The sequence below is a fragment of the Hippocampus bargibanti genome, linkage group LG04 (genome assembly GCF_051943395.1).
Source record: "Hippocampus bargibanti isolate YZ-2025 linkage group LG04, ASM5194339v1, whole genome shotgun sequence".
In the NCBI taxonomy this organism is placed as follows: Eukaryota; Metazoa; Chordata; class Actinopteri; order Syngnathiformes; family Syngnathidae; genus Hippocampus; species Hippocampus bargibanti.
The window spans coordinates 11,987,812-12,009,314 of NC_142737.1; the positions used below are offsets into that span (position 1 = coordinate 11,987,812).

The 21,503-nt window shown below is 39.0% G+C and overlaps 2 protein-coding genes across 4 annotated transcripts; one reads left to right on the forward strand and one right to left on the reverse strand.

The window, feature by feature from the left end:
- The first annotated feature begins 1,401 nt into the window (after nucleotides 1–1,401).
- LOC148899007 (glycerol-3-phosphate acyltransferase 3-like) lies at nucleotides 1,402–18,520 on the forward strand. Of its 3 annotated transcripts, none has more exons than XM_088994052.1 (14): nucleotides 1,402–1,510; nucleotides 2,759–2,925; nucleotides 3,061–3,127; nucleotides 6,094–6,242; nucleotides 6,318–6,463; nucleotides 8,251–8,325; nucleotides 8,427–8,516; nucleotides 8,594–8,687; nucleotides 10,595–10,710; nucleotides 11,779–11,834; nucleotides 12,005–12,090; nucleotides 12,608–12,736; nucleotides 12,815–12,894; nucleotides 16,106–18,520. In XM_088994052.1, coding segments are annotated over exons 2-14 (1,233 nt in total). In that variant the 5' UTR covers nucleotides 1,402–1,510; nucleotides 2,759–2,781; the 3' UTR covers nucleotides 16,107–18,520. The 3 variants fall into 3 exon arrangements, with proteins under 3 accessions (XP_088850178.1, XP_088850176.1, XP_088850177.1); XM_088994050.1 differs by lacking the exon at nucleotides 16,106–18,520 and adding an exon at nucleotides 13,689–14,752; XM_088994051.1 differs by lacking the exons at nucleotides 8,594–8,687; nucleotides 16,106–18,520 and adding an exon at nucleotides 13,689–14,752 and having other exon boundaries at nucleotides 8,427–8,547.
- Nucleotides 18,521–18,663: 143 nt separating this feature from the next.
- On the reverse strand, nucleotides 18,664–21,294 carry myl7 (myosin, light chain 7, regulatory). Its single transcript, XM_088994053.1, has 7 exons — nucleotides 21,202–21,294; nucleotides 21,041–21,142; nucleotides 20,901–20,976; nucleotides 19,214–19,318; nucleotides 19,058–19,136; nucleotides 18,927–18,975; nucleotides 18,664–18,841 (listed from the first exon to the last, which is right to left on the reverse strand). The coding sequence occupies exons 1-7, from the start codon at nucleotides 21,271–21,273 to the stop codon at nucleotides 18,737–18,739; spliced, it is 588 nt and encodes a 195-aa protein (XP_088850179.1). The 5' UTR covers nucleotides 21,274–21,294; the 3' UTR covers nucleotides 18,664–18,736.
- Between the last annotated feature and the right edge of the window lie 209 nt (nucleotides 21,295–21,503).

The window sequence follows — 21,503 nt, forward strand, 5'->3', positions numbered from 1 at the left end:
TGAAATGAAGTGACGCGTTGTGAGAGAGAGAGAGAGAGAGAGAGAGAGAGAGAGAGAGAGAGAGAGAGAGAGAGAGAGAGAGAGAGAGAGAGAGAGAGAGAGAGAGAGAGAGAGAGAGATCTAAGTGGGACTGTTTTGAAGCATCCTTCTATATACTGCATATGCTACTTGCCAACAGGCGATCAATTGCTACAAGAAAATAGCAGTTGTTTGTTTACACGAAAACTCAGTGTCTCGCATTGTATGCTCTCAGCCCAAGATTGCCTCCCAGCATGCAGACTGGAATTACATGGCATAAAACTTTGGGCAGGGAATAAAACGCCGGACCTTTGAATGGAACTGTTTTGGTATATTTTAATTGGAAAAAAATATTTATTGTCATGTCAGACATGGCGGTGCCGGACTCTGCTATGATAGGTCTCTGCTCTCAGGTTGGGGGGAGCAGAGGACTACTCCCTGCGGCTCCACTGATTCTTCCTATTGTCCTGACTAACGACTGGCCTGATGGCCCCACTTTCTCTGGTATCACCTCATCAGTATTGCTAATCCTATGTTGCCTGAACAAGCTTTTGTACGAACGATCCAATTTGAACCTCACCCCACCATATCGGTTAAGTGAAGGATTTAGCTGCTTTTTGAAAATCGTTTATTTTACTCTCCTTTAAAACCATCTCTGTTCTTTCGCTAAGATTTTAACCTCGTTGTCGTCAAATGAGTGGTTGCTAGCTTTTAGGTGCATATGTACTGCCGATTGAGGCCCACTAGTATTATCTCTGCGATGTTGATAGTCTTTTTTTGAGAATTTGTTTAGTCTCCCCAATGTACTGCTCTTTACAATTTTCATTCTTACAATGTATTGAATAAACGACATTACTTTGTTTTTCATTTGGCTGCCTATCTTTTGGATGCAAATTTTGCCTTAAAGTGTTTATCGGTTTGAAATAAGTAGGAATTTTATGTTGCCAAAGGACTCTGTAGTTTTTCAGAAACTCCTGCAATGTAAGGTACTGCTACTCATCTCCTTTTTGTATTTTCAGAATTTTTCAAAGAAGTACAGATGACGGCTGAAGAATCCTTTTCATCGAATAATTAATGGACAAAGTATAATTCACATTAGTCTGTGATTCAGATATTTTTAGGCCAGCACCAGGCCCTGACGGCCCACCACTGGTTTTACTGTTTATGGAAATTTTATTTGCTAACAATGTACGTCAACAAACTTCCCGTCATTTCATTTTGGTTTAATTGTTTAAATAAATCTTGTCATTAAGAGATGCTCTGTCCTAATAAATTAATTTCTTTTAAGTTGTGTTGAACACCAAGCAAGCATCGGTCGTGTTTGCTTTGACGCCATTGAACGCGGCACGTTGAACTTTGGCACGCAAGAGGTGAAATGGGCGTGCCCAATGCGCTTCGCGTGCAGTCTGGTCGCGAGTGAATCAAGAAAGCCAAGCCGAGTTGCAGTTCCTTCCGAAATAATGACGCTTTTCACCACGGGGGACAAACCGAGGTAGGAAAAACAATCACAAATGTTGACTGTGCAACGCATTGACGACTTGATTACGGAAAACGTTGCGTGTTTTATCGGTTTTAAAAGTGATCGCTGACGGCTTGTCTTGTAACTTGAAGCTGTCCTAAGTGCAATATTGTACAAGTAGTACTAACGTTTATGAATTGGTTACCAAGAGCAGCATTTCACAACTTTTGTTGAGCCAAAGTGCATATTGAATATTTAACAAATATCACACCACCAAACACAAATGTCAAAAGTGAAGTTTATCTCTTTTTTTAAACACACAATGTGTTTGACACCTTCACATTGCTTACAAGCTGTCCAAGGGCAATTTTTTGACAGACACACAATATTTTTTCTTTCAAAAATAATACCCGTTTTTATTTGCTCAAATTAAAATGTATTGCATACATTTTAAATTAAATTGTGTTTTATTGGTCTGAAATTATCCACCGTCTTTCATATAGGGTAAAAGCAAATATTTTTTTGCTGCACTTGTAAAGTTGAATATAACTGAAACGTAGTTTCCTGGATTTAAAGGGTGATAGTCGAAAACGTTGCTAATACTAATAGAATTTTCTAAGTGTTAATTTAATTTGTATGCACAGTACTCTATTTTGGTGATTGTTTTTTTTTTCTTTCTGTCATATACTGAATAAGTAATGCTGTCATGCAGGGGTCCATTCAATTGTCCCACTTCTCTGATCTACTGCCTTTTTGTTAAGACCTCATGGTTCACTTTCCTTGTTGCTGTTGTCCCTGTTTTTTTCCTGCCAAATAGGACCCTGAGATTCCAAACACACTTGACTTTACCGCTGATGTCTGAAAAAAAATTACAAACCTATTTTGACCAAATAAAGGAATGTACAGAAATGCCATTTTAAAATGTAAGGGATGAAAAGTCACCAGGAAAATTACTACTGGCGCCAAGTACTTGTACAAAACTGTACGAGAAAATGTAGTGAACAAGTAACAAAAGTAATTGTACTTCTTATCATTGATCTTGTTTCAATTTTTCAAATTAATCACGTTGCAATGGCTACAGGTGGATACCCATCATACCTCCAGCCACCTAATGGAAAAGCATTGAATTGATCTGCCTCTCACTATACGTTGCAAACAGATAGATGAACAAAGATATTTTATTTGGTTTTCAATCAATAATCATTTTCAGATCAATGAAATGATTTTTCAACACCAGATTAGCTGGAAATCACGGATATTGAGTGTGGTTTCTTCTTATAGGCTCTAAAAAGAAAAAGTTGGAGATGGAGGACTTTTGGGATGTTGTGGTTTGGGCTGGGAGAATCTGGCTGTGCCTGATTGTCAGCCTCATTATGATCCCTGCCATGTTTGGCTTCTCACTTGGCATCTCGGAGACCTACATGGACATCTTGGTCAAAATATTGGAGGTACACTCCTTCAAATATAGGGTGGAGTTCCTGACCTTTGTAAAAAAAAAAGAACTCTTCGTGTAATAGAAAATAAAAGGACTGAATGGACGGTATCAAAACTTCATACGATTAACGTTATTTTTCTTCCATTAGTGGGCCACACTAAAGTTGCAGAAGGCAACGACGGAAGAACATGCACTCAAAGCTTCTCCATCCAGTGGTGAGTACAACTGATGGATTAAAAAAAGTATGTAGCACTGTTCACGCGTCCGGTTTTTGCCATATAAAATAAAATAGATGAATAAAATAACATACAATTCAACTGAAAATGTGTCAATATTTTTTGAGAGGGCAATTAGAACTTTAGTGCACACCATTTTATAACTGAAGAATCAAGCAATCCAGCATACTGATTGTTAAATGAGATTCAACAAAGACTTATGTTTTAATGGACAACCGACGTCTCCGGACAAGTTGTGTCCATAATTTGTAAAATGGCTTCAAATGACTTCTACTGAGCGTATTTTAATAAGATTCCACCGCATCTAGCTATATTTTACGTTTTAAGACTTGCTCTGAATATTCAGGAAGTCTTGTTTTTGAGTTGGTGACGAGTCCGTACGTGACGTCATGAAAGGACCGCCCCCTGACCGTAAAAAAGACGCATTGTAGCGTCCTTCCATCACGTCAATGTATTTTGCTGTACATGTTTGGTCTAAGAACCGTGTTGCACCCAAAAGCCACATGAAGAGGGAGTCCATATAAGGAATTTATCCACCTGTGGAAGCGGAGGTGGCCACAGGAGGTCACCATTTTGTGCCTCTTTTTCGTTGAGACATCTCCCCTCAATGTTGCCTCATAATGGCACGGAATAAATTCTTGAATCGATTGCAAACATGTATGCTTTCCTCTACAGAACTATTTCAATCATATTCATAACTGGATGTGTAACAAGAAAGCATATTCTCCGAATCTGAAGCCATTGTTTGGATTCTCTAGCAATGCAAGACGTCTTGGCGTGACGTCACGAACTGGGGGCGGGACTTTCTGAAAATGCTCAATTCGCAGCTCATTTTTTTGCAGATTGTGGACACTTTAAGTCATTTTTATTGGTGTTTTGCATTTGACTAAAAATATCATACTGCGTGTTTTAGGTATTTTAGATGCTATCAAACGTTTTTCTGATGTCAGTTAAAAAACAAAAAAGTGACGTCGGTTGTCTTTTAAATGACCTTAACAACCATTTGATTTTTCATTTTATTTTGTCTATCAGAATCCCTCTTCCTCCGTGCGTAGCTGTCCATTTTACTAAAACCTGATAGATCGATGGATATAGGAATATATGGACAGATGGATAGATACTGTAGATGGATAGATGATAGATTGATTGATAGATACTGTAGATAATGGAGATAGATAAATCGATAGATACTGTAGAAACTGTAGATAGATAGAAAGACAGACAGACAAATAGACGGATAGATAGAAAGTGTGAACTATGGAGGACTGGCAACAGACGTGCCGCAACGTGCCATTTCTTCACATAGTTCGAGCCAGGCAAAGCCTGTTGAAAAACCACTCAAAAAAATAAGATGTTGCAACAAATGTGGATTTCGGCGTGTGGTTTTATGACGGGCCACAGGGTCAAGTTGCGGAGGGAGCTATCTCACAAGATCCATGCTATTACTCAATGGTGGTATCACGCATGCTGTTGTAGACACTTTGTAGAAGGTTTTGTGGAAGGTTTGTGGTTTTGTAGAAGGCTTTGTGGAAGGTTATATTTTATATTTTTTTCAATTCTTAAGAAAAAAAATTGTGCAACATATTTTTATTAAAGAGAAGGGGGAAAATATATATATATATATATATATTATAGGCGGCCCGGTAGTGGAGTGGTTAGCACACCGGCTTCACAGTGCTGAGGTCGCCGGTTCGCGTTCCGGTCCGGCCTCTCTGTGTGGAGTTTGCATGTTATCCCCGGACCCGCGTGGGTTTTCTCTGGGTCCTCCGGTTTCAAAGTCAAAGTCAGCTTTATTGTCAAATATGCTAATATGCATGACATACAGCACAGATGAAATTAATGTCCTCTTGGACCCAGCATGCAAGACACTAATAGTTGGCTAACGTGGCTAAAAAAGACAATTGACAAGACTATACATGTAATTTCTGAATGTAAAGTGAGGCAGTGTCGTATGTAAAGTAAGGTAGTGAGGTATGTAAAGTGAGGAAGTGACATATGTAAAGTGAGGAAGTGACACACATATATATATATATATATATATATATATATATATATATGTGTGTGTATGTATATGTATATATATATATATATATGTATATATGTATGTATATATGTATATGTATATATGTGTGTGTGTGTGTGTGTGTGTGTGTATGTATGTTTATATTGTGTGTGAATTAACTGATATTCCGTATGAGATTTTTTTAAAAAACATATATCACTCCAAAAACGATTTATGTCATAGTTTGGTAAAATTATTTAAAAAGTAGCAAATTTTATGAGAACAGCATTCACAGAAATAATGTTTTTAGAATAGTATTTAAAAAAATATCTATTTTCAAGACAAGAAATATTTTATTATTATAATTTTTCCAAGCTTACGTATATTATATTAAGAGAAGAACGTTATATGATTTTGGGCGAATCAAACCTCTGAAGATGGAGGACACTGATTCGCTGTGGCGACCCCTTGAAGGGAAAAGCCGAAAGGAAAAGAAGAAGAGGGGTTGAAAGCCACAGTTATATACACAGTTTCATACATTCGTATGAGGAGGATATGAAGAAAGAAAAAAAGCTATGTCAGCATCCAACGTTTGTGAAGTGTGTCACTTTTAAATTTATCATTACATAACCCTGTCTTGAGTCAACATATAAGGATGTGTGCTTAAGCAATGTCATGTGTGCTTAAGTAATGTACCAATAATAGTACATTTGTGGAACTGTGATTGGACATTTGAATATATGTATGCTGTTATCTGCCATCTTGTATTTTGCCCTCTCTGCTATCAGTTGAAACTAGATCGACTTTTGTGCTGACGTCATTTAAGTGGATCGTCTTTTGCTCTGCCCGTGTTGTGCTAGGTCATGTTAACATTAAAATGCATGTTTGATACTGAGCTGTCTGAAAATATGTATTATGTCATTAATGTGTGTTCGTGTGTCAGCTCTCATCCAGAGGGAAGATGGCTCCATGGAGAAGGAGTTGGAGGAACTAAGACGAAGTCGCCCCAAACCTCCAGTGGGCGGCGATTTTACACTGAGCGACTGTTTCTATTTCACTCGCCGAGGAATTGAGAGCATTGTCGAGGATGAAGTGTGTCACATGACTTTGTTTTACATTGCGAACAGCAGTTATCCACATTTTTTGAAATGTAGCTTTCAATTGAAGGTGACACAGCGGTTCACTTCAGAGGAGCTGGTGTCTTGGAACCTTCTGACCCGCACCAACAACGACTTCCAGTACATCAGTCTGAGGCTGACGATGGTCTATGGACTTGGAATTTTTGTCCGATACTGCATTCTCGCACCTCTCAGGTTCACACACGTTATTGTTACTATTGTTGGTTTTGTTTTGATGTGTCCCTTGGGTGTCTTTGAGGAAGCACTACTCGCCACTAAGGAAGTCCTAGAGACATATCATCACAAGATCCCATTGAAATAAAAAAATCCTCCTCATTTTGGGGGTAAAATAGGAGGTGTAGCATCTGTTTAAAACGATAAACATTGCCATGAGACAGAAGTTCTTCCTTATACACAGGTGCGCCTTATCTGTGAAGTTTTAATGAGCCACAACAGGCCTCACAATTAAACTCAGCAGCCACCGACTCCATTTCCCCATGTAAAAGTGGTGGATAACCCCAACCTCTACTGTAGCACCTTAAAACGTGGTGTGCCCTATATTTCCAAAACCTTTGTAGATTTATATATTTGGAAAACGTTTTTCATCCATTGAAAGTGCGCCTTATATATAAGTTAAAAAAGTTAAAAAATATATGTTAAAAAGTTTGAAAATACACCATTCATGGGGGTGCGCCTTATACACTGGAAAGTACGGTATTTATTAATACTATTCGTAAAATGTAAAAAAAAACATGTAATCAATACTCACAGTTTATTTTATTAGGCTGGATCGTCTAGTTGAAACTTGTAAAAGGTAATCAACATTAAACAAGTATTCATCACTGGTTTTGTTAGCACAACCCTTTCTCTTTTTAACAACCTGGATATGCTTAAGTTTTTTGACTTATGACTCAAAAAGCTTGACCAAACTCAAGTTTACTGTGGACAAGATGGAATAATTGTCAGCGTGACTGTGAATTTCATGTCATTGAAGTATACCGATTGCTGACATATTGACACTTCGCGTCTGCTCTAACAACACCGCACTTTGGCTACGTGTGTCTTCATCATTGAAGGACAACCGACACCAATTTTTTGTTTCCTAACTGACTTCAGAAAAACGTTTTATAGCATCTAAAATACCCAAAACTTGCAGGCTGATATTTTTAGTCAAATTCAAAACACCAATAAAAATGACTTAAAGTGTCCCAAAAATACTTCAAAATGACCTTGGAGATGGCGAGTTTCAGAAGGTCCCACCCCCTTGTTCGTGACGTCCCGCCACGACGTCTTGCCTTGCTCTAGAATCAAAACAATGGCTTCAGATTTGGAGAAGATGCTTTCTTGTTACTCACCCAGTATGAATATGATTCAAATAGTGCTGAAGAGGAAAGCATAAATGTTCGCAATCGATTAAAGAAGTCCTTCCGTATCAATTTGAGCCGTCAGGACTCCAATGTAGCGTCCCAGAAAATGCACAAGATGGCACCCAAGCTCTGTTGGAAATGGGCTGATTTGTCTGCTGGGAATTTGTGTCAACCCGTATCAAATAGTAGTCTTGGTGCAACAGACGATTCACCATTGCGTTATTTATGTGTTTTCCTTTTAATTTCGCCATCAACACGGATCAACACGAAGTTTTCAGACCAAACAAAGTACCCAAGTACATGTCCGCTTTCTCGGTCAGGGGCGTTCGTGATGTGATGTCACGTCAGGAATCGTCACCAACTCGAAAACAAGTCTTCCTGAATATTCAGGCCAAGTCTTAAAACGTAAAATATAGCTATATGCGGTGGAATCTTTGTAAAATACGCTCAGTAGAAGTCATTTGAAGTGATTTTACAAATTATGGACACAACTTGTCCGGAGGCGTCAGTTGTCCTTTAAATAAGCAAAGTAATACCTGACAGCAGCCAGAATAATTAAATCCAAGATTCCTCTCAGTTTTTATAAGCAAACCTTGCAATGTGTTCTCTCCTCAGGATAACGCTAGCCTGCATTGGCCTCACCTGGCTGGTCATCGGGACGTCTGCGGTGGGGCTGCTTCCCAATCGGAGGTAGCTACAAAACACATTGTAAACTATCACTTCAATCGTTTTTTTTTTCATTAATAATAAGCAGAGCAGTTTTCAAGATCAAGCTCGGTATCTGTTGTCAGGGTGAAGTTCTGGCTCAGCGAGTGGGTCCACGTCATGTGTTACAGAATCTGTGCCAGAGGCCTCTCCGCTGCTATTCGCTATCACAACAGGCAAGCGAAACCAAGGCTAATTCTGGAAAATGAAAGTCTTTCATAAGTCTTGACACGCTTTTCTTCTGGTACATCAGAGAAAATATACCTCAAAAAGGAGGCATTTGTGTGGCCAATCACACCACCCCCATTGACATCGTGATACTCTGCAATGATGCCTGCTATGCCATGGTAAGACAAGGAAACCCCATCCATGACATCCATTTTAATCATTACGGGATAAAATAAGACTTAATCCATTTTTAGTTGACACACAAAAAAAATCATCGTGAAATACGCATCACATTACTCAAATTCAACAGCTAACTTTTGACAAACTACTACAGTAAAGTCTCGTTATATCGATATTGGATATATCGATAGTCCCGGTTATATCGATACTATTTCTATGCACGCACGGAGAAAATTACATGCAAACAGAGTCGGATATAGCGATAGTCCCGGTTATATCGATATTTTTTCGGACTCCCTTGAATATCGATATAACGAGACTTTACTGTATTATGTTTAGAAAAATGGCCTCAACTATTAAACAAGTAAAACAAAAATATAATTTAGTAGCATCTTAATCACATGACCAGAACCCACCCTGTACTTTAGCTTTCTGATCTTTTTGTACAATAGTGATGTGTCGTTCGCGAACGAGCCAGTTTTTAGACCGGATCTCTGAAGTAAACGAAGAGAGCCGGTTCCTAACAAGGATCCGGAAATGGGAGCCGACTTTTTTTGTCCCTTATTCCCCACCCCCAGTCTTCGGTTAAAGCCGCACGTGATTGGTCGATATCCGTGGTAGAGGAGGGAGGGGAGAATTACAGGCACATGCAACAGTGATGAGAAAGGGCAAGGGGGGACGTTAGCATAGACAGGTGGACAAATGTTATCACATTATGCTGTTATTATTATTTAGTTATTATATTTTTTACTAGTTGGTATGATAGCATTATTAATATGAAAAGCAAATTAGTGACAGCTGATCATCAGACCAGAGTAACCACGGGGAAAGTGAAAGTTAGTGGATGCTCTCTGTGCACATATAAATCAAGTCATATAAATACAAATATTTGATATAGTGTATTTTTTACATGAGTAATTAGTTTTTCACATAATTTTACATGATTTTTGGTGGTTAATTTAAGCAACAAAAAACAAACAAACTGAGGAGCCATTTGGGAGCCATAAGACCCGGATCTTTTTAGTAAGCCGAGCCAAAAGAACCGGCTCTCTGAAAAGAGACGGAATTCCCATCACTATTGTACAATTACCAAAACTATCACGAGCTAGCATAAATGCTAATTTTCAGCAGAAGCTCAAAGGCAGGTTTCTAAAATAACACAGTAAAACACATAACCTTTAAGACCACAATGACAGATATAAAAACAAAATAGGTATAACATTATGAAAGAAGGCGACGCAACCAATTGCTGTACCCCAGTTAGCAGTGAAGCTAGCACAGGTTGTTAGCAAAGGATGTCGCCCAGATAGCCTAGCATTTAGATTTATGATCTGTTCTAATGGTCCTGGGTTTTATTTCAACATCACCAACAAGTGCATAACTCTTAGGACAGGTTTAGAAGGTGGTGAGAGTTAATGTTTACCAGGGGGTGGCCTAACAAGGCACTTACCTGGTACTCTTGCAAAGAGAAGACATCAGCTCACCTTGACAGTAATCCCTCGTTTTTCGCGGTTAATGAGGACCAGAACCACCCGCGATAGACAAAAATCCGCTTCGTAAGGTTGGCTGTAAATCTATGAGATATCATGCTGTTATTTGGTGATGTCAGTGCTGGGAACCAATCAAGTGACAGCCATGTACAAAACGTCTGAGTCATTCGGCATTTTTTTCCTGAACTTTTTTCCCTGAAAAAAAAAAGTGATGCATCAAGGGACACGCAGTAATCGAACCGCAAAGTAGCAAGGGATTACTGTACTTGTAAGGCTTGATCGCTGGTTTTATCCTTCATTTCTTGAAACCTTTGATGCAGCACCAGGTGCAGAGTTACACAAACAAGTAACAGAAGTCGACAATACTCAACACTTACAATATCAAAAGTGTGCAAAAGCAAATCACATGTGCTTAGGTGGGCCAGGTGCACGGAGGTCTCATGGGAGTGATCCAACGGGCCATGGTGCGATCCTGTCCCCATGTGTGGTTCGAGCGAGCCGAGATGAAAGATCGGCATCTGGTCACCAAGAGGTCAGTTGCATATATTTGACCCACTGTGATTGCCATCACTTTCCTAAATTTGTGATGTTATGACAGAAAAAATGTTATTTTGCATGTAGTCCACAGTTTACAAATTTTACAGAGTCAATAACAAAACAAATGAAAAACTGTGGTATGATGGCAAAAACGACACCTGAACCTTTACAGTGAGAAAGTTGAAAATATGAGGGGGGGGGGGGGGTCCATAATGATCCAAATGTGAATCAGAATCAGAAAGCCTTTAATAGTCCCACAATGGGGACATTTGCAATAAGCTACAGTATATGAAATATCACAATTGAATTTAATATATAAAAAGAAAAAATGTATATATGTAGTACAGTAATTGATTCAAAATGTCACGCTCATAAATAGTGAATTACATACCTGTCAAGTTTGGCTAAAAGCTGCCCTAATAAATGATTACAATTCCCGTATAAAAGTTGTAGTTCGCGTACATTTGAAATGATAAAAAAAAACACGCTAACATGCGGAAATGCAGGTAGCTTAACGCGCACGTTATGCTTTTAGCAATACGACCGTATAATAATAACAACACATTTCATTTATATAAAATCGTATGTATAAAAAGTATATACGATTGAGGATTACTTTTTCTGGTTTGCCGTGATCGGTGGCAACATTGTCGTTGGCTACGAGCAGTATTGACGAACTGGATTCGAGCCAAAATGGTCGTTGTACGATCGGTCAAAATTTTTCCCGTATAAAAGTTGTAGTACGCCGTACACTATTTGAAATGATAATAAATAGTATACAATACGGGGAAAACGTACAAGATAACAAGTATGGTTATAATAACATCTCAAAAGTAATGACGCTTTGTTCGATCCATTTCGTTAGTACCAGCAATTGATTCACATGCCGCTGGAGGGAACCCTCGTACCACTACACACGCTCATACCTCACCTTGAAAATAAAGTCTATTCAACATACATTTGCAGAAAATGAAAACTGCCTCCATTCATTTGTTAGTTAAAAATTTCGTGAGCTGTATTTAAACTGGCAACGGTTTCCATAACCTCTCTGTGTCACCCTCAGGTTGAAAGATCACGTGAATGATAAAACAAAGCTCCCCATATTGATATTTCCAGAAGGTAAGTTGAAACGCCGGTGCGATGTTTTTCTCGGTAGTGTCAGTACAGGTTGTTATTTCACCTCTTGAGTGATGATGAGTACGACAGTCCATAATGTGGTTTTGGACCTCACGCATACACACGCTCCCCTTGTCTCACTTTTGGATGTTGTTGCTGTTTGGTGTCCATAGGAACCTGTGTCAACAACACATCAGTCATGATGTTTAAGAAGGGGAGTTTTGAAATCGGAGCAACAATTTACCCCGTTGCCATAAAGGTATTACACTCGCATGTTTTGTCTTGTTTTTCTGATCATAAGGATGCATTGGCATATTTTATTTTATATTTCATATTTTTTATGTGATTCAAGCCTGTTTATAGGCTTATGTTTATATAAAGCTTTCCACCACATTATAAGGCGCTACAGTAGAGGCTGGGGTTACGCACTACTTCTTCTACAGTGGGGAGGAGAAAAATGGAGTCGGTGGCTGCCGATAGTAGTTGTGAGACCTGTTGCGGCTCAATATGACTTCACATGCACTATAAGGTGCATATTTTGAAGAAAATCAAGGCTTTTGGGTGTGTCTTATAATAATAATAATAATAATAATAATAATAATAATAATAATAATAATAATAATACATTAAATTTTAAGCGCCTTTCAAAGCTCTCAAGGACACTTTACAGTCACAGACAAGCATCTTATATACCGGAAAATACGTAATGACCCAATACCCATTTTTTCCATCTCACATATATTTTAAATGTCATTTTCTCGATTTCCCAACCTCAGTATGACCCCAAGTTTGGAGATGCCTTCTGGAACAGTTCCAAGTACAGTATGGTGAGCTATCTGCTGAGGATGATGACCAGCTGGGCTCTTGTCTGCAATGTCTGGTATCTACCCGCCATGCATCAACAGGTCTGTGCAACATGTCTCTGCACGCACACAAGTACACACGGCGTTAGGCCAAGATATTAATTCTAAACTCGCATGCAGGAAGGGGAAGATGCCGTCCAATTTGCTAATAGAGTCAAGTCAGCCATCGCTCACCAGGGAGGCCTCGTGGACCTACAGTGGTAAGACATGACTTTTGTTTTGTTGGTGTTTTTAAGCAAAGATTCATGGACATTTATTGAAGTCAGGCATGTTTTTAAGGGAGGGTGGTTATTTGTACAAATTCTGGTGGAATTATAGCTTTTTACAACTATAAACACTCAAGAGTAACAGATAATACAGTCAGATGTTCGCTCGGACAATTTGAACAAAGGCTTGAACACAGGAAGATTGTCTTTTACTGCTGGCAGGGGGCGTAGATTTCATAAAGCCACTTTGTTTGCTTCCTCGACCGACCCTTCCCCTCTGTCGGCTCTGCTAAGCTTTTTATAAGTGTACAGTGATCCCTCGCTACTTCGCGGTTCACTTATCGCGGCTTCAGTGCATCGCGGATTTTTCATTTTTTTTATGGCATGAAAATGTGCAAACAAACAAAGTAAAAGAAACACTGCACAAAAAGCAGAATAAAATCAAACACATTAGCTTTGAACAGCTCATGGAGCATTCTGCTTCTAGAAATCGCGCTATGTCGATTTATAAAAATCTTGCCAAAAGAGAGTGCCAACAACTACCGATAACAATGTTCTTCTCTATATGCTCACGAATTACTGTTCGTGAGGTAAAAAGTTCGTGAGCTAACGCGCTTGTAAGCTGAGGTATTACTTTATACAGTAAATGAAACTTTTAAAACCTGATCACTTCTATTCTGTCTCTTCTCTGTCAACATTGCAGCTATTTTCGAAACAATGCACAATATATATATTTTTTTACATCAACATAATCGATGGGATAATCGTTACATTAAAACTATTCACAGGGACGGAGGTCTGAAACGAGCAAAGGTGAAGGAGTCGTTCAAGGAGCAGCAGCAGAAGCAGTATAGTCACATGGTGGTAGGAGATGACAGTAGCGGTAACAGCGACTGAGAAGATGCCAACAGGACCACACCCCCCACCCCAAAGTCCTTTTCTCACAACCTCGAGGGACATGACCGTGTCTTCTTGCGCAAGTGCAATAGTGAACTTTGAGGAGATGAATGGCGAATGCGCTGCTGTTATTTCTGTATTTGAGGACCACTTCATGTGCTGCTTTTTTGGGGGGAAATGAGAGTTTACAAATGTTGCCATCCTCTAATATGCCGCGATTTCTTTTTGCCGCACGACATGAATGTTTGCAGTATGGGGTCGGAATGCTTTTCACCACTAAGGTTCTCGGTTTGAATCTTACCTCTGGTTCTGCTCTGTGGAGTTTTGCACTTTGTTCCCGCGCTATTGAGAAAGACTGGAGAACATTAAATGTAAACATTGTGGTACATCGACCAGTTTTCATTTGGTCAAAGAAGATAATGCAACTCCATTTCTAACATGTTCCATATTTTGACATTATCAACATATTCCTAAACATATGTAACAAGGCTCTATGGGACGTAAATAACACCAAAATGGACAATAAATGTACCTGATTCAATTATTGAAGCAATTAAAATACAACACATAAGTGTGACTTTTTAGTTGGACGTGTGATGGATATTTTTTTGCTGCATATTTTGTCCTCCACGTCTTCTGTCTTGTGCTGTTCTTCAGTGCCGTTACCTGAAAAACAAATCAAGTGTTACTATTTGGGTAATCGTGGGGATTCATGTTATCGATCGGGATCTACGGGCACATACTTGAATGATCAGTACTGACTTGAGTGTCCTGGAACATCAACAGTTATTGTCACTGTTAGTACTTTACAGTACTGTATATTGGAAGGGGGGCATCTCTTACCTCTGTTAATTTATGTTTGTTTTTCTTCCTCTGTTCCAAATATCTACAATATGATGACAATAACAACAATGACATTCGTCACAATTTTGAATACAATCATCTTCAAACAACAGCACTGTGCTTCTGTCCTCACTTATCCGTGTCAGTAGTGTTTGCCATTTTTACACCAAATTTTTAGAAATTTAGCCTTCTGAGTAAAATTATTGTCAACATTGGATACCCTGTATCGTGAAATATGAGATTTGTTTCTAAATTAACTTCTTCACATCAGGAACATAACGGATAATGGGAGGTCAACATCCTGAAAAAGGATGTACTTCCTGAGGCTGCTGAAGAAGCATGGCCTGTCACAAAAGGTGCTACGACATTTCTACATGTCATCGAATCAATCCTGTGTTCTACCATCACAGTTTGGTTCGGGGTCGCCACAAAAATGGACAAAATACGACTTCAATGAGACTGTTAGGACGGGGAAAAAAATCATTGGCACAGCCCTACCCACTCTTGTTTTTCAGCACTATTTGAATCATATTCATAACTGGATGAGGAACAAGAAAGCATATTCTCCGAATCTGAAGCCATTGTTTTGATTCTCCAGCAAGGCAAGACGTCCTGGCGTGACGTCACGAACAAGGGGGCGGGACTTAATGAAACTTTCTGAGGTCATTTTGAAGTAGTTTTGGGACACTTGAAGTCATTTTTATTGTTTTGCATTTGACAAAAAATATCAGCCTGCGTGTTTTGGGTATTTTAGATGCTATAAAACGTTGTTCTGATGTCAGTTAGGAAACAAAAAAATGGTGTCGGTTGTCCTTTCAGGAATTAGATTAGACTTTATGAGTGTCCTCCATACCTATTTTTAGTTATTTTTTTTTATGATGATACGAGTGCAATGTATTCTACCCGAGACAAATTCCTTAAAGATGATTCCTTAAAGATGATTCTAATTTTGATTGACAGCCCACAGATAGATTATAGTTCGAGTAGTTCTTGATTATTTATTGAAAATACAATTTTTTTGGTGGCATTGAAGAGCAGTCATAAATAAAAATAAGCATATAAAATAGGCACCCCGTTACATTCTGGTTGAATTTCATCACTACCTTCATCCGTCGGTTGCCACTTTAAAAAAATTCCAAAAGTAGACAATGCTTTTGCATTTGTATCCCTTGACAGTTTGTTTGATGTGCATGAGAAGTTACATTTGTGTCCTCCAAAAATCATAGACGCATTAAGAGTCAAATAAACACGCTTTGTGTGAAAATGGATAATGGATTTTTTACCTTACCCCTCACCCCATGCACAAATTTGCACATCACTGCTGTGTTACTCCAGCTTCCTCCCTCATTGAAACAAAACATGCATGTTTTGTTCAATAAACTATACATATTTGTCAACCGCATGATGGTAAAACAGCATTGCTCTATTATCATACAAGTTCTCAGTAACCTTCTCACCGTTGCAGATATGAGTCGCAGTTCCTGTAGTCAAATTTGGCCGCCGTCGTCTTCAGTCCATCCGCCGAGCCTGCGTCCACTCGACCCGACGCTCCAGATGCAATCGGCATCTTGACACGCAGGAGCCGGATGCCAACCATACGGGAGAAGAACCTGCGCTCATTTGGGTGCAGCTCAGTAGTCCATTTTGTCATGCACAATTTCAAAAGATCACTGAGATTTTTTTTGTTTGTTCTTTTTTTTCTCAGTGAATGAACTAACTTGTGGCCTCTTTGAGTTCATGTGAGGGGTTTGTTGTCATATCCATGGTAACTGTCTGGGGCGCTGTAAAAGGGGCCTTGGTGTTGCAATTGGGGTGACTTCGTGACTTCCTGACACAGAATGAAATTGAGGACCAAATATTCACAGTATCACAGTTACTAACATTTTTAGTAGTGATGGATGCACTCGTAAAAATAAGTGTTTTTATACTTGCCTGTATGTCCAGCTCTGATTCATTCTTGCATATGATGCAAATTATTAAAAGCATATCGGTAATATTTATGGAGAGTTTGTAACTTGGTTGTGGGTTTTTGTACTTATGTTACCAAAAGGATTTGGTGATACTGTATTTGTTATGAATGAAGTCATGTACATCCCGGGTGACCCAAAAATATGGGTACCCTCATGAAAATTTCAATCGTGGTATTGATTAAAAATCTACTTATTTCAAATTACAACCGCACATTATTCTGTTTATGGAAGACCATTCACCAGAGTTTCAGCTGTTTCTGTCAATTTTTAGTGAATTTATAGCTTTCCCAAGATATGTTCCAAATGTCCACCGTTTCGTTGCAAGCAAACCTGTACTCGTCTGATAAAGTTTTCAATCACTTTTACACACTCCTCTTTTGGGAGAAAACATTGCTGCACTGAGGGACTCAGTAGGACGCATATTTTTGGGGTCACCTTCCCCAATGAGGAGTGTGTAAAACTGCTTGACAACTTTTTCAGACGAGTAGTACAGCTTTGCTTGCAAAGAAATGGTGGTCATTTGGAACATACGTATTTTGGGAAAGCCATAAATTGACTAAAAATTAACAGAAAAACCTGAAACTCTGGTGAATGGTCTTCCATAAACAGAATAATGTGTGGTTGTAATTTAAAATAAAAAGCTTTTTAATCAAAGCCGGAATTGTATTGTATTTTATATCATAGACATACAGAATCAATATGAATAGATAATAGTGTACAAAAATTAAATGAGTTTGGATAATGAGCAATTTGTTTCATTAAATCAACATTGGCTTCTACTTGCTGACTGATAAAAATGAAAAAAGGTAGTTATATTCAGCAAAATCGACTGACAACTAGCCAGTACGAATTTACCAAAATTTCACAAACTACAGTATTGTAAAAAATCTGCTATATTAATTAAACAATAAAGTTGCAATAATGTGAAATTAGAAATGTACAGTGATACCTTGGCTTACGAACTTAATTGGTTCCCAGACAGATTGTGTAAGGCGAAAATTAATCCCAAAAATTAATTTCCCATAGGACACCATTAAAATGAGAATAATCCGTTCCCAGGTCCCCATAATACATAATTTTCTACTTTCTAATTTTCTAAGCCTTATAAGTACACAAAATATACCTTACTTTATGTATAATAAATGTGCTATGGTATTATAATTAAAGAAATAAACTGTACTGGATAATAAAGTCGTTTTATTTACCTTTGTGATGGTCGTTGATGGCTTGATGGAATGAAGTGGCCGGTTCCATCAGCATTAAACACTTGATGAGGAACGTAACCGTCTTCTTTCACCATCCTGAGGAATGATCCCTTGTAGGTGCTTTCTCTGTGGTAATTGTATCTAGTTCATCAATTGTGATCTGTTTAACTGGGTTGATAGCTTTTTGCATCAAGTGTACAGATGGCTTGTGCGGGTTGTTTGTGGAGCCTGATTGATGGGATATTTTAACCTTCCAGTCTACACTCTGCCTTTGAACTATCAAAGTTGAAACTCTCTCACTGTCGTCTGCCTGTCTCTTTAATGCTTAAACCACCACCCCCACCCCCTCACTGCTACGTTTGTGACCGATCACGTGGCTTTAACCGAAGACTGGGGCCGGGAATAGAGGACAAAAACAGTTGGCTGCCATTGTGTTGTTAGAAGAATGGGCTCGTTCGCAAACGACACATCATCATTGAAACAGCTCCGTGTACAAAAAAAGTTTGTATGCCAAGGTAAAGTTCATATGTCAAGGTAAAATTTTCATAAATGTAATGTTCGTAAACCGAGGAGTTTGTAAACCGAGGTATCACTGTATTTGTAATTTTTACATGCATGTGTATATTACCTTCTTATTTTCCCTTTTGCTCAATAACCCCAAAAAAGATTTTATTTTGGAATTTTCCATCCATTTTAATGTGGTTCACCATTGAGAGGGGTCATTTAATTTCACTCCTTGGGACTTCTGAGCTCTTAAATAAATGTGTGATGGTATGCTAATCAAGTTATTTGAATCTTGGAAGAAAAAGCGAAATTACAGAGTTAAGGAAAAGATCAACCCTGCTGTGTACAGTATAAGTTACACTTTTTATTCTAACGATCTCAAGCACCGTTACGTGATTTCCTAACAGTGGGCCTCGTTTAGGACTCTTCCTTTTCGTCTCCATGCGTGATGATGTAGCAGAGGGACTTGTAGTCGATGTTTCCTGTCGGGTCGATGGGAGCCAGCGCAAAGGCCTGATCTACCTTTTAAGTCAGACAGAGGGAACATAACCGATGGCTCAGAGTTGGGGGAAAAAATCTTTAAAAGGTTGAAAGAATATAAACCAACCTCCTCTTGTGAGAATTTATCTGCCTGGTTCAGCAATAGTCGTCGAAATCTGGACCGGGTTGGAGAATATACCCATTGAGCTTGCAGTTAAAGTAAATACAGTATCAGATGGGTGGATTGTCAGGACTTACTCTTCCTTGTTGACCAAACCTGTCGCGTTGGGATCGAAGAGCTTAAAGGCAGCGAGTATAGTGTCCTCTGGATCGGTCCCTGCAGATGAATCACGAGCAAATCACAATCCGGCATCGTGGAAATGATGCTTTCTTGGCAATGAGATCAATTCTCACCGTTGAGTTTCTCGCCAAACAGGGACAAGAAAACTGTGAAATTGATTGGTCCTTTGCCCTCGTTCAACATTTCATCCAGCTCCTCTTCTTTCACGTTGAGCTTTCCTGACACACGCAAACAAGTTGAATTATTTGTTCGGGTTTTGGTTTTTCTCGCGAGGTGGGGTGCCAATAAAGCGCTGATCATACCTCTGGCAAAGTTTTTCCCTCCCACATGGGGGCAACATTTGCATTTGTACAGCTGACCCCATTTTAAGCTCAGATATCTCCAGATACATATACGTAACTTAGAAATTAACTTAGAAAGAGTTTTTTTATGAAAGAAGAGAGTCTAAGGTTTCTTACGCTGCATTGAATGGTTATGTAGTCCTAAAACTACTATATTCTGTGGGTCCTGCAATTTGAGTGAAAACGACAAAAACCCTGGCACTGCAGTGGACACATTTTTGCACGTCATCTGACAGTGAATGAGTTAATGTCTTTTTTAAACGGCTGGTACCTCTTTTTGATTCTCAATTTGTGTAAAAAAAAACCTGGATACGTTCATTTCAAAAATAGCATTGTGCAATAAAACACAAATACAATCCAATACAACATATATTAAGTTATATATACTGTATATTAAAAAAAACATCTACCTAATCAGATATTCAAGAACTGTTCAATATAGAGGACAAAAGCAGTGTTCATTTTCAAACTGCATGGTATCATAGTATCAAATATACCTTAATAATAAGTGTCTGAAACTCATGACAAAAAGTTTGCGGACAGCAGGGCAGACAACTCTGAAAAGTTGCCTGTCCGGCCATAAGGTTGCCTGCGCCGTTTTTCACAACTTGAAACACAATAAGACGACTAATTGCAAAACAAAAAAACCATTGTTGCGAAGTATAAAGGTTTTTTTTTTTAATTAAGGAAGTACCTACCACAAATGCTCCCTTGCTTAATTTATGGTAAATATCCCTCGCTGAGGATTTTGCTCCAGTTGTCATTTGTCATCATGGTGCACAATGCAATGTTTGCGTTGCGTTGTCTGCTCAACGCCACGTGGACTCTTTCGAAGCTTTCAAAACTTTCAAGTACATTTTTCAGTCACGGTGTAGTCCGAAGCACGAAACAGGCTTCTGATTGGCTGCCACGCCAAGTATGAAAATTGCCAAACGAACGTTCGTTTGGTAATTTGCAATTTGCATAAGGCAGCCAATAAGAAGCCTGTTTCGTGCTTCGGACTACACCGTGACTGAAAAGTGTACTTGAAAGTTTTGAAAGCTTAGAAAGAGGAGTCCGCGTGGCTTGTAGCGGTTTGCTTGTAGCTTTTGCTTTGTTGAATAAAACAAACGTTTGATTTGAAAATAATTTTTTTTTTTCTTGAAGAAGTTGTTGGCCACCTGGGCCGAGACGTTTTGGAAGTTGTACGCCCTACGTAAAAGTTGTACGCCCCGGGCCTCCGGGCAGATGTTATTTCAAACACTGATAATAAGAATAATATATCCAAATTTCATTTATAAGCACCTTTCAAAACCCTCAAGGTCACTTTGCAGTCAAAGGAGAAGTTTTTCTGTGGGTGAGCACTTGGGATAAAACCTTTGTCTTGTTTTTAGGACTACGAGCAACTGCTTAATGTTGTCATAGTAATGGTACTTGGTACTTTTTTTTTTCAAAGCACAAGTCCGGAAGATAAGCCTACCCAGTTGTGCATAGGTCTCCTTCAGGTCTTGCTTCTTAATAACACCATCTCTGTCCTGGTCGATGCAGCCAAAAGCCTACGAAAAACAACACTGGAGCCCTTCTGATGCATTCACTTGGTTGATATACCAAAAGGCTTACCTCTTTGAACTCTTGTATCTGGGACTGCTCAAACATGGAGAAGACATTGGAGCAAGCCTTCTGTGCTCCTCTCTGTCTCTTATTTGATGCTTTCTTGCTTGCCTATGTCATTTATGTCATTAAAATCATATTATGGGTCTTGTCGTTTTCTCAATTCTTACCATGACTGCGTGATCCCGCGCGGACTCCCGGCCAAGGCCTGATGCCAGGGTGGGATTTATACAGGGGCCCATGTTATCTTCTCCTGCTTATAATAACCAGTGTTGTGAGTGCAGACCCTTACATGGATACAACTGCTGTCCGCGTGTTGCCAAAGGGAACTGATAAGATGAGATGCAGGATTCCACCAGGCTGGAGAGTGGAGATATGCCAAGTAGGGTGGGCTAAGGAGAGTGACCCTTGATGCTTGACAGTCCTGCAATTTGGCTGGGCTCAGATTGTGACTTCAAATAATGATAAATCC

Coding starts and splice junctions, on each gene's coding strand:
- myl7 (XM_088994053.1), bottom strand. CDS start 21,273: ATGGGCCCCTGTATAAATCCCACCCTGGCATCAGGCCTTGGCCGGGAG. Junction 20,977..21,040: donor AGATACAAGAGTTCAAAGAG/GTAAGCCTTTTG, acceptor TGTTTTTCGTAG/GCTTTTGGCTGCATCGACCA. Junction 18,842..18,926: donor ATAAATTCTCACAAGAGGAG/GTTGGTTTATAT, acceptor CTGACTTAAAAG/GTAGATCAGGCCTTTGCGCT.
- LOC148899007 (XM_088994050.1), top strand. CDS start 2,782: ATGGAGGACTTTTGGGATGTTGTGGTTTGGGCTGGGAGAATCTGGCTG. Junction 12,091..12,607: donor TTTACCCCGTTGCCATAAAG/GTATTACACTCG, acceptor TCCCAACCTCAG/TATGACCCCAAGTTTGGAGA. Junction 12,895..13,688: donor GGCCTCGTGGACCTACAGTG/GTAAGACATGAC, acceptor AACTATTCACAG/GGACGGAGGTCTGAAACGAG.